Source organism: Stigmatopora nigra, chromosome 16, assembly GCF_051989575.1.
Source record: "Stigmatopora nigra isolate UIUO_SnigA chromosome 16, RoL_Snig_1.1, whole genome shotgun sequence".
Lineage (NCBI taxonomy): Eukaryota > Metazoa > Chordata > Actinopteri > Syngnathiformes > Syngnathidae > Stigmatopora > Stigmatopora nigra.
Window position 1 is genome coordinate 489,959 of NC_135523.1, and position 12,732 is coordinate 502,690.

The window sequence follows — 12,732 nt, forward strand, 5'->3', positions numbered from 1 at the left end:
AAATCAGGCGACGCCAATCGCACGGCGTTCCACCTGTTGAATTATTCAAAAGTCGGACCTGTTGGGGGCGGGCGGGCTGACGGAAATCCGACACATCAGCAGTTCTCCGCCACCCCGCCAAAAATCGGAGAAGTGGGGAAGAAAAAAAAAAAAAAAACATTAAAGGAGGCCGTCAGAAAAGTCGGAATCAAACTATTGGACGTGGCTTTGAGAAGCTGGCTTTAATATTTGATGGTATTAATAGAGCGCGTACATACAAAAGTAGGGGAAACCTTATGTTACGCAACGGGATCACGTGATCTGCCATCGGGATTAAAAGACGCACCGGCTTTACTTTTGTAGAGCTTATCGCCCGTTGTGCTTAAAAATTGATAAAAATCACTGCCGCTTGGATTCGAGTAGACAAATACGTACGGATGGACTGGCTTCCAATGCTTCATTTTCAGGCAAAACGCTGCTTTGAACCAACATGGCCGACTTCAACTAGAAATGTGGGCACTTGCGACTTTATGATGATGGAGATGTCCACCAAATATCAAGTCAAACTGCCTAAGGGGCTGAATTTGACAAAAAAAAAAAAAAAAAAAAAAGTTCCCATACGGCCGGAACGAAGGGCGCGGCGGCGGCGAATTAGCGTCACGGCCGCCGCCGTTTGGCCGCCGCCGTTTGGCCGCCGCCGTTTGGCCGGCGGGTGGCAAAGCGTGCGCGTGACTGGGGATCGTAAAGGTATTTATGTCTTTTCCCGTAAATATAATCATCCATCAGGAGGCCCAATCATAAAACGCTGATTCACCAAGCGGCTCCAAAAGAAAATGTTTTAATAGCCCCGTCACCTTATGTCAAAATAACGGCGCCCACAACATTACTCGCAAAAGGACACGGCCGGCAAATGGCCACGGAGAACCGCCCGGGGGCGCCAGGCTAAACTTTGTCATGTTTCACGGAGCCTTTGCCAGATTATAGATTAAAAAAAGGCAAGGCATTAAAAGGTAAGGAATGGCGCTTGATGAAGAAAACAGAAACGCCTAATTTGTTTTTACTGGAAGGGAAAGAAGTTAAATCTAAACTGAAAAGGGATTGGACACCAATGGGAGACGTAAATATCCTGCCATGATAAAAATTAGTGACAATTTTCAATTGTAAAAACATGCTATATCAAGGACTACAATACAAATTAGCATTATTAGCTTGGAGGAACAACACTCCATCTTAAAACAGTTTTTACGTACATTAAAATGACACATTACTTCCTGGTTTTGTCTCCATTTTAAAGTCAGCTGTGTTGAAATCATCAACCGAATACTGTTAAAAACTGGGACGAACCTAGTGGACACGAGTGGTATTACACCCGCCTACTGTTTACAGTTCCACCAGAAAACATCCATGTTTCAAACGTATATAAAAGAACGACTTTTCCAAAGAGCTTTAAATGTTAAGTTGCTAAACTTTGTCCACTTTTAAGTGTCAAAGTAGTTTGAAAACAAGCGCTATTTACGCACAGGTAGCATGTGTGCGCGCCGCCGGCGCTTGACTGGAGCGCCCACGTGAGCGTTCCCCAGTGGGGACGGCGCTACCGCTAACCCCCGGAGGGGGAAGCGCTCCAGCCCGCCCCCCCCTCGCGACCCACGTGCGCCTTTCGGTTGACGGGAGCGCGATCCGGCGTAGTACGGGAGTATTTCAATTTCAATTTGAGCATTGGGGCGGGCGCCATCCCGGCGGGGACGGGCGCTCCGACGCATTTCCTTGATCAATGGCTGGGAAAATTAACATAATACATCATTCTGTGGCATAAAACAGAGATGAAGAAACACGGCCCGAAGCCGGAGAGCGACACTTTGTCACTTTTAAATGCCAAGTGTCAAAAGTGCGACACGTCGCAGAATTACGAGCAAATACGCCGATCGCATTCGGGGCGGCAAAACAAAAAAAATACTGCTTTATTGACATGCTAACCTCAACAGCCCTGGGAACCAAAACAACAACAATTCCTTTCTTATAACAACAATTTGGGCTAACTTAGCTCATGCTAACGTTAGCTGTAGCCTATCGGTGACAAAGCGGAGGCCCGGGAGCAAAATGGGGCCCACTAAGTAAATTATCTGTCCACTTACTTCAAGTTTTGTGCTAAAATTGAACTGAAAAATATAAGGACTATTTACTATTTTGCTCAAAGTACAGTCAGGACAGAGAAGAACAAGTATGGCGGCCATTAAAGTTACAATAATCTGTTATTATTGCTATTATTATCCCATTATTGAGGCGCCCAACTTTTACTCTTATGTCCATTTTTACGAGTCGTACCTGAACGCAGCGCAGAGTACCATGTTACATCGTTTTCAAAATTACGCCACGGACAAAATCTTTACCAATTTACGAATTTTCCAGTTTACGGCGCGCCTATTATTTTGAATTAAGCCTTTTCAGTTTTTCTTTTATTTCCGTCACTTCCGTAGACGCAAGAGTCATCTAGCAACGACGGCTTTGGAAAAGAACATTAACGTTTTTCAGAAGGTGGAAAGAGCCCATCAAACGCGCAATTAACGCTCCTCGCACCTGCCTATTTTCTAGCATCGTCCCGACATAAAGAAGACGTCAAGGCGGTATGTTTACTGGCCGGCGCTTGAATTTGTGATGCTTTCCGGTCCAGTACGTTGAAGCGAGGGCACGACGCCAAGGAGCAATGACAAATTGGGTGGCAAATTTTGGAATGTGACACAAGGCATTAACGGCCAGCGTCGGGCACTTTTTGGACGTGAATTTGTGCAATTAAAGTCTGCCACATTTTCCTACCCGAGGAGGCACTTGGGTTGTGGGTTTGTTTCCGTGGCAACGCCAGGACGGACGGCGTGGAGGAGCCCTAAAAGCAGCTAAGTTGACTTGTTGGTGCGCAGCGGGAATCTTTGCAGCTGCTTCCATATTTTTTTGTTTCTTTTTTTTTCCAGTGGCGTGCACAAGAAGCCGCTGCCGCCGCCGCTAGCTACCTGGGGAGACGTTTTTTTTTTTTTTTTCCAACGGCGCCATGGACGTATGTCCTTTTCCGCGACATTAGTCAAGTGGCACGAGTGCACGGCTCGACTTAAAAGCCCCCGGCGTCAATCTTTCTTTGAGACGTCGCTCGGATAGATTTGTAACGTGGCCAAAAGGTACCTTAGCTAACTTATGGGATGGATGACTTTACATCTTTTTCATAGAAAATGTTTTACCTTTTGCTAGCAATATTCAACTAAATCGTCTTTTTACAGGGAGTGATGCGCCGTCCTGTCCTCACTTAAACTGGGTCGCTTTTTAAGAGCGTGGATTCTAGAGCACAGGTGTCAAAGTAGCGGGTCGCGGGCCAAATTTGGCCCGCTGCATCATTTTGTGCGGTCCGACTTTCTGTTTGAGGATCAAAATTCAAATGAAGAGTATAAATGTATATTACATTTCCTGATTTTCCCACTTTTTTAATCAACAATTGTCATTTTTTAATTAATTTTTTGTGTTTTAGTTCAAAAATCGTTTTGTAAAATCTAAACATATTTTAAAGCTAAAATAAACCATGTTTTAGATCTGAAAAACTGAATATTCAGGGCTTTAACACAGTTATTTTAATCTATTTATTTAAAAAATGTAAATATTATATCTAAAATCGTCTGGGCCACGTGAAATCGCGTTGACATTAAAGTCTGACAGCCCTATTCTATAGGTTACCTAAATGATCACTTGGCTTTAATTTGAACTCTTTTGGGCGAGTTTGGATTAATTTTGGCTGTAAATAGCGCGACATTTGGCATAAAAACCGACCACGCGTCGCATCACAGTAGACTCACCTTCCCAACGTAGAGCGGCTCGTTTCCCGTGAACTCCTCCAGCACGAAGAACTGGTTCCAAACCCAGCTGCGCCTGTGCCTATTCAGGGGGCCTTGGGGGGCCGCACCTGAGCGCCAAGTCCCGTCCGCGTCCCCCGAGCCGGCGTCCTCGTTGCCGGGGCCCGAGCAAGCCCCCCGCTGGAGGGGAAGCAGGAGGGCGAGGAGCGCCAGGAGAGCGGACGCTCCGCGCACGGCTGAGCGCCGCCGTCGCCACCGCCGTGCCGCCGCCATCATCTGCGCCTCCCCCCGCGCTGCTCCAAAGCGCACTCGGGCCAGAGGAGGTCCACAAAAAAAAAAAAATAAATAAACTAAAATGTCAAAACCCCTGGAGGTTTTTTTTTTTTTTTTTTATCCACACAGTCCTGGTTTGTCTTCACGGTGCAGTCAAGCTCGCCATTCCACGACGCGCCTCCTCATTTCTTCCCGATTGGAGACTCAAAGTGAGGTCATTCCTTCCACTCGGGCGCCGCCGACTTGACATTAAAGGCGGCTAACAGGGTCAGCGGCGGCCCGGGAGGGAGCTTGGCCACGCCACCGTCAGTCAGGTCCGTTGATAATGGCCACCTATCGGTAGAAGTGCTGAAAAACAACAAAAAGAGGAAAAAAAGACAACGTCAAGTCTCGGCCCCAAAAAAGGACGCTGGGCTCCGAGACCGTGGTGGAGTAATGGGATTACCCACGACGGCGCGGCTGGAATGTGATTACCGGCGCACCAGTAATGACGCGCGTTTGGGAACGAGCGGGGGGAAAAAAACGGGAAAAAAAAACGCTCCGGACCGTCAATTGGGTCAGCGGCTTTAAGAGGATAGAAAAAGGGATCGTTTGGAAAAAAGAAGAAGAAAAAGGAAAAGTACTTCCACTACTTGAAAATTTTTCAACTCCACCCCAAAATATGTGTGGCTATTATTCATCTTTAATGGACTCCGGGAAAAAAATGACGCTATAAAATAAGCGCTTGGAGCTGAAATGTCAGACTTGCTGTGTTGTTTCACACTTGAACTCTTTTGGAACTCCACTCGGGATAAGAAACCATTTTTAAATACATTTGTGTGGCTTGAACAAATTTGCCACTTCGTGGTCCTTAAATAATGTGACCGCTTCGTTGTGATGTCGCGTATAGTCATGTAGCATGTACCGTATATACTAGAAATTTTGTTTCTTTTTGAAAATGCTGGGTAAACCTTGACCTCAATGTCCGCCATTGACATTGATACGATTATTTTTACGCCAGGCTCATTTCATTAGCTTCCACTGACTTAACATGTAATGCTACTTACAGTCATGTAGCATGAACAGTCAACCAGATTTCATTTTGTATTTCATAAAAAAAGAGCAGTCCTTGACCCCAGGCGTGACCCTCAAAGACCCCCACGCTAACGAGCGCGTGACACCAAAGGTTAGTCAGCCGGCTGCCAACGATCTGGCGGCGTGGCGGCAAGGTCGTCATTTGAGCGCCACGTCACTGCGTCACGGCTACGCTAAACAAGTCACGTGACGCGAGTGGGCGGGCGCCACCCGCGGGTCAGATTAAAAATAAATCGTCGGCGCCCTCTGACCTGGAGCCGGACGCGCCGTGCCGCGCTTGGTCTTCCCGCCGCGTCCGCCTTCGTGACACGCCAGTGGAAAGGCGGAGGAAGTCGGCGCGGCGGGTCTTGAACTTAAAAAGCCACCCCGCCGGGCGCCAAGAAATGCCACGTAAGCGGCGGGGAGGCACGCCAGAGAAGACGTTGGGGAAGTTGGATCGCACGCGATAAGACATGCTGGGAAATTGGAACATTCAGAAACTATGTAGACTGGATTTAAGCTTCTTTTGTGGGCCATAGTCAACGGTTTTTTTTCGTGATTGGCACCGGCAGCGGATTTGCCGTTTCGTGTCTGTCAAATGTCCGTCTCGTTGGTGAGTTGGAGCGATATTTAGCGGGCGGAATGTGGAAGAGCCGAGCATGACATTTTGATGGCCTGGATGGAAAGTGGAACAGATTTGTCCGCGGGGGCAACGGGAGCGAGTCGGCCGCCCGCCCGCCGTTCGAGAAGGTATGGCGAGATACGGGTGGGGGGTGGAGGATGGGTGGGGGGTGGGGGGGGGTCTTGGTGGTTGGATGGGCCAGGGGGAAAGGGGGGGGCCGAGAGGTCAGCCCACAAAAAGAGCACAAATGTTTGTCATGTGGGGGTGGGGGGGCTTTAGGGGGGACCATGACACAAATGACAATGGATTCATCTCTTTCATCTGGGGGAAAAGCCAAGCACCCTTTACATTTATATTCAAAAAAAATTTAATACGCTCTTCTCTAATAATTCCCAAAGTGTCCAAGCAGCGGCCGCTTTAACAACACAGAAAAAAATGATTACAAAATTCAATTATCGATTTAAAAGCAGGAAAATCAGGAAATTTAATATACACATATATCTATCATTTTAATATAATCCTAAAACAGAAAGTTGGTACTCATGGTTGACTTTCCTGGGCCGCACAAAATGATACGGCGGGCCACATTTGGCCCCCGGGCCGCCACTTTGACACACGTAGCGACGACATCATTTAACGTGGGCGGGGAAAGTTAATCATGTGACAACTTTGTGTTTTAAGATCAAATTCATTTCAAGATGATAGATATATAGAGTATATTGACTCCACCCATTTTTTTTATTTGGAAATATATGAAATGCTGCTGTAATTGATATTTTAGGAGTGACCTTGTGGAGGAGTTCTAGCAAAAGGGGCGGTCCTACGAGGGAAGAGCTTTGGGTGTCAAATGAAGTGAACATAGGAGATAAGGTGGGCCACCGCGTCCCCCCCCCTCCCACAGCCCCCCGCGGCCGCCCCCTGTTTGGTTTACACGCTGTTGTTCTAATCCCATTTAACAGGAAGCACAACAGGATTAACGGCGCCCAGGGCGGGACGACCAATCACACTGGCTGGCTCGCTATTTCATTGTCGTCGCAAACTGGTCAAAAAATAAAGTGGACCACTATTGTTGTCAATGGGGAAAATACATTGATTTTTTTGTTTTGGGGTTCTGACATATTTAAGGTATTTTAAAGCTCTTTATCGGGATTTTAGAATTGGATTTGATATTTTTCACCCAAAAAGTCAACCGATAGGAGCCACAATGATGATAGAATTAGCATATTCCACCCAAAAAGTCATTGATTGAACCCTTCGAGTCATTTAAGTTCACGGTCAAGATTATTGAACCCCCAAAAAAGCCGTTTGGCTTCTATTCAATTGAACTCTAAGCGCACACACACACAAAATGGTCATTAAAAACCAACTAGAACCTATCAAAAACAATATTTTATATTTAACTAAAAGATTTTTGATCCATTTGAAGCATACTAATTAAAAACCGTGTCAAAAAGTCATTTGACTCTGTCAAGTCTACCGAAGCCACCAAAAACTCTCCATTGGCTCCCATTCAAATGGCTTGGCTCTAATTGAAAACAAAATTATACCTAAAAAAATATCCTTTTGGCTGTCATTGCTTTTGAGCAAAAACTTGCCTTTAAATCCCATTGATGCATTCCAACAAATCACCTTTTCACATTCCAAGAAATCTCGGCACGATACTCTCCACATTTCGCAAACCTTGACCAAAAGCTGACTCCTCTTCTCCTTTTTTTTCTACCAAAATGCCAGTTTGCAACAAGGAAGGACAAATTCTCCACAAATGGCATTTTCCACCTAATCATAAGCTTGATTTACAATGGAGTACGGGCAAGGCCATTTCATTAGGAACCCCCACAGAAAAACGTACGCCCATTTTACTCCATTTCCCTAAAAATCCCAACATTTCAAAATCTCTAACTAATTGACGATCTGAAATTGCATCAACACGAGCGATTCGGTGTACCTAATAAAGCGTCCTCCTTAGTCTGGACTCCTTTTTTACAATGGAATGCCACATTTTAACAGTTTTTTCATCCAATTTCCAACCCCTCCTAAGCCTAATAAGCACATACACCCCCCAATAACATCTGTAAAATGTCCGATAAAGACGTGCATTTCTACCCATCACGATTCTTAAAGCCTCCATTATTAAATCCGACAATTTCCAAAAGGACGCCTATTCTTTTAGGGGATCCGTCTCACACACACACACACACACACACGGGTTGCGCATCCGTCAACGAGTGTCACGTTGAAAAATAAAGAATAAAATCCGGCAGAAAAGTTGCCCGAGTGGCGTCCAAATTGAAGAGGAAAAGGCGGCGCGCGGGAAGCGCAAATGCAGAATACTAATGACGTGTGGTGTGGAAAAAAAAGAAGAAGTAGAAGAAGAAAAAGAAGGAACGTCAGTACTCACCCCGGGGCGGAAGGGGGCCAGAAGTTCCTCCGGCGTAAAGTTGACCGAGCGGGATCGGAGGACGGCGAGGGCTCGCCAATTAGCTTTCCCGCGCGGTGGATTCGCCTGGCTTGGCGTTGGCGTGGCGGCTCCGCGCGCTTCTGCTTTGGCTCGGGTGGGTTTTGCCGAGGCTTCACGCTCGCTCGCTCTCTTTTTCTCTCTCTCTTTTGCTTTCTCTCTCTCTTGCGCAGTGCCTTCTTCTTCTTCTTCTCCTCCTCCTCCTCCTCCTCCCAAGTGCACCGATGACCAGCTGCAGGATTCTTCAGCTTTAACGGGGGTGTCCAATCTGGGGAGGGAGGGGGGACCGTTCCAGCGCAGCACTATATGAAAAAGAGCAGACAAAAAAAATGGTTAAGTATGACATGTCGTCATGTTCATTGAGACAATTCTTTCATTTTTTTGTGTTCATTTTTCGGTAAAATGTGGATTTTTAGCTGCTTTTAATTTCGCCTTTATCGGTGTGTGGAAGTCATATGACGTCAAAACTAGGGATTATGAGCATTTAAAGATTTGAAATTTGTTTTTAAATTCAAAAATAGTTTTATATGCTCATTTAAAAGAGGAAAATGAATCAACTTTTCAATTTTGAGGGTTTTAAATGAAACAATTTCACCCCACTTCCATTTAAAATGTAGGAAAAAAATGACATTATCTGATTATTTTTTTTATGAAATATCCAAGTGAAAAGCGCAGACGTGAATTTCGGAAGGCGCCAAGTTGTCAGTGGCAGATGGCTTGTGAAAAACTCAAACCTAGAAGAACATTGCAGACACCTTTGTCCACTCGCCTTCACTTTTCAAAAAGCGTTAAAGACCATCGACAAAACCTTTCAAAGAAAATTCCAAACACAGACAACTTATGACTATTGAATTGCCAGGCTTTCTCATCATCCATCAATTGTTTGTAAATGGCTCTTTTGAACTTTAATAAAGGGGAAAAACAGCAAAAGTGTTCTTTTCATCTATCATCTTCACTTTAAACAAGATCCTGAAAAAAAAAGTCGACACGAGATTGATTTTAGTGGGCCGCAAAAATTGACGCGGCGGCCCGGTTCTGTCCCCCGGGACGCCACTTTGACACCTGCTATAATGATCACATATTTACAATAGCGCCCTCTGCTGGATGTTTAACAATTAAAAAATAAATATTAAAAAAAATAAACATTTGAGCCATTGCCATATTGTTTGCAAAACAATAAATAAATAAATACAAATAAACCAGCTTGCAATTCCACCTAAGCAGTCAAATTCAAAGCATCAACCTGTTTGTGAACTCTGACCTTTTCTAGTCTTATCTCGTCAGCTAACGTGAGCTAATGAGGTTAATTTGGTATCAGGTTGACACTAAACTCAGTTTCTGACCTCTGCGACCTTTGACCTCTGCAACCTTTAACCTCAAGACCACAAAATGTCATCACCTCTTTCCGTTCCATGTTCCAAAAATATCCCGGCAGTCGTATAAAAATCCATTCGTTCTCGAGTTATCTTGAACACAAACACACACACACACACACATATACACACACAACCGCGGGATTCCTACCTACTCATCCCTTACGGATGGAAAGTTTCAAGTGTTAAGAAAGAAAAAGTACATGCAAAAGTATCACCTGCGTTAGCATTTTTTCAAAATTAAAACAATGGACTTCTTTTTTTCTGCGCGACTTCACACACACACGCACGCACGCACTCGCGGGAATTAGTCACCCACCGCCCGTTTCCCTTATTTGCATTTCACCGCCACATCCAGCGCGCTGTCTGCTTAAACAACCCCCGAGCTTTGACCCAAACTTATACAAAGAGCGCCTCCTTTCTGTAAATCGAGGTACAGCGGTTAGAGAGGAAACCCATTGACAGCAATAGACGTCCAATTCATTCATCCTGAAATTCTACTATTTCCAAAAGGATTAAAAATAATGCAGTAGCCACTACCTCCCCTCTCGTTTTATATCTGAGAAACCCATTAGTATATAGACTCAACTCAAGCTTCTTTTGAGGGCCAAATTCAATGATATTTTCCCCATTAGGAAATAAATGGACAGCGGTTAGACGAGAGGGAGGGAACGGGAGGTATTTAATTAGACGGTGACATTGGGAGCTCATCAGCGCCTCCCCATCAATCAGCAGCTGCCCCCAAAGCGACGCCGACACCCCCGCGTGTCCACCGGGCATTTATCTCAAAATGGGCCGTGTTCCGTATCGCCTGCGTGACCTCCGTTCACCTGGCCGACGGTTATCTGCTCCCCCGATGACACGCCGCTTGATGGGGGCTTTTTGTTCTCGGCTTAACAAGTGGGGCGTGTTCGGGGCGGGGGGCATTTAAATGTTAACCCCTCACTATGAGAAGGTTAGACACCACTGCCCCCGACCGGTAGGCCTGTCGCCATAACGAATTTCGGATACATTATTGCCAATATGGAATATTACAGTCCAAAAAAGGAGGCAATTCAATGAAAATACATATCATAATAAAACACCCACTCAGATAAAATTCGTGTCTATGTATTAAAAAGAATGTTCCTATTTTTTTAAAAGGCAGGTTTGATTTGAAAGGCAGTCAAGTGTAGAAAATGAAATCGAGCCCTATCAAAACATTGATTTGCTCCCAAATTAAAGTCATCAAAGTCAGAATGCTAATTTGTTTGGATTAACTGTCAACTATATTTATCATCATGGGCATCATTTGAAATATAAAAGAGCGCGAGGGTCGTAATTTACAGGCATCTGCGTGAACATGACGTGCTTTTATTTTGAAACGTCGACCGGGGGCGTCTCTACTGTAACTAACATGCTAACTGTAAAAACTTTCAAATCTACACTGCACTTTTCTCGTATTTTCTCATCTACGCGGTGCGATTTGCATACTTTTTAATTGTATCCTCATTTGCAAACGCTGTAAACCGGGACATTTTTGCGTGTCGAGTATGTTACCCGTTTAGCCTTTTCGGTTATTAGCGAGCTAACACGCTGCGTGCAACCATACATTACGCCCCCGCCCACATTAGCAAAACTAACTCTGTATAACGTATTTTCTCATCATCCACGTCTAAAATGGACTTCTAGTGTGTTTAAATGTTTAATAAACATCTTTGAAAGGAGCTGCAGTCTGAATAGGCAACTACAGGGTGCCGTTTTAACACGTTTGTGGGCCGAGTGTTTCTAAAAAAAGGCGGCCTTAAAAACAAGCGTGCACTTGTTCATTTATTGACAAGCGTTATGGCATATCGCGACTCGGTTACTCGCCTGGTTTGATGGCGATGGCTGAGTGCGTGGGAAGTACTCCAGTTTCACTTAGTGGCGCCGTACTTCATTACTGAAAATCCGTGTTAGGTTAGTGCGTGCATGTGGTTTCATTTCACACTTGGATCGTTAGTGAAGCACTCCAGGGGTCCACCTGTTAGGAGACAAGCAATCAGACGGTCCATTTTGTATGACGTCATGACTCCAGTGTTTTTGTTGTTGTTGACATTCAAAAATGTACTTCTTCAAACCTCGGAAAAAGTGTTATTGATTGATAGTTGATGGGACAAAATACTAATAAGTATTTTTTCATTGACGAGTAACAAAAAGCAACAAAAAATATTAGATAAAGAAAATGAAAGTTATAAATAAAATAAAAATAAAGCCTCTACATCAAGAATGAATGCATCATGAACAATAATAGGGAAAAAACTTGTCAATGAGTTAACTAAATTGTTATTGGAGGAATACAAGTACATAAAAAAGTATGAATAATATTAGTATTAAATAAAATGCTAAAGTTGTTCACATTTTTATTGTAAAATTGGTATGTTTGGTTACCCATTTCTATTTTATTGACTTTAGAATAGATTTTGATAGTAGCTGTATTGCCCCACTCCATTTATTGTATCGAATACTCAGGCGTAGAGGATTTAGCGCCCTTTGAAGAGCGCCGAGGTCCCATTTGCCCAACGAATAAGCTGATCAATAACTACCGACATATGGATCGATAAGCCGCCGGCAGACAGGTGAGACGGTGTGCTTCCAGTAGCCGCCATTCGCCGAGCCCGTCCTTCCTCCCAAAGTATTATGGAGCCCCCCCACCCGGTGGGACCTTTTAAAGGAAACATTTAAGGAGTCGTCGTCAGATATGACAAAAGGCTTTTTACACTTATAGAATGACTTTGACGTAAATTTCAACTTGAAATCCCACTTGGCAGTAGCATGAGAAAACATATCTGAAGTCTTTTAGGAGGAAAAAATGCAAAATGAGGACTCGGAATGCGTGCGTATGCGCCGTCTTGACTTTTCTTTGGGTATTTTTCTTTGTCTGGAAGTCAATTGAGAGCTCGGCGATGGAATACGTGAGCTTAGAAACGCCGGCGCCCCGACCTTTGAGCGCAGCCGGCGGACGCTAACAAGCTCCCGAGAAGGCTGTCCGAATTCATCAAGCGTGTTTAGGCAAAACTATTGGCTTTCTGGGGGGTGCCGTGCCCGCTTCAAACACTTTCTGATTGTTTGGAGGGGGATTTCCAAGCAAATTACTTTTCGTCAACTTGCCGCTTTAAAAGCCTTTTTTTA

At 44.7% G+C, this 12,732-nt stretch overlaps 1 protein-coding gene across 2 annotated transcripts in view; it reads right to left on the minus strand.

Annotated features, from left to right (window-relative positions):
• The window catches only part of LOC144209366 (cadherin-7-like), a 63,725-nt gene that overhangs the window by 31,394 nt on the left and 19,599 nt on the right, over window positions 1-12,732 (minus strand). For both annotated transcript variants that reach the window (XR_013329101.1, XM_077735626.1), the window contains exons 4-6: window positions 11,434-11,584; window positions 8,153-8,511; window positions 3,810-4,427 (exon numbers count right to left, since the gene is read on the minus strand). Coding sequence is in view for 1 of the 2 variants with exons in the window: in XM_077735626.1 (XP_077591752.1) it covers window positions 3,810-4,082 (273 nt within the window). In the remaining variant the exon portion in view is untranslated. The remainder of the gene's footprint in view (window positions 1-3,809; window positions 4,428-8,152; window positions 8,512-11,433; window positions 11,585-12,732) is intronic.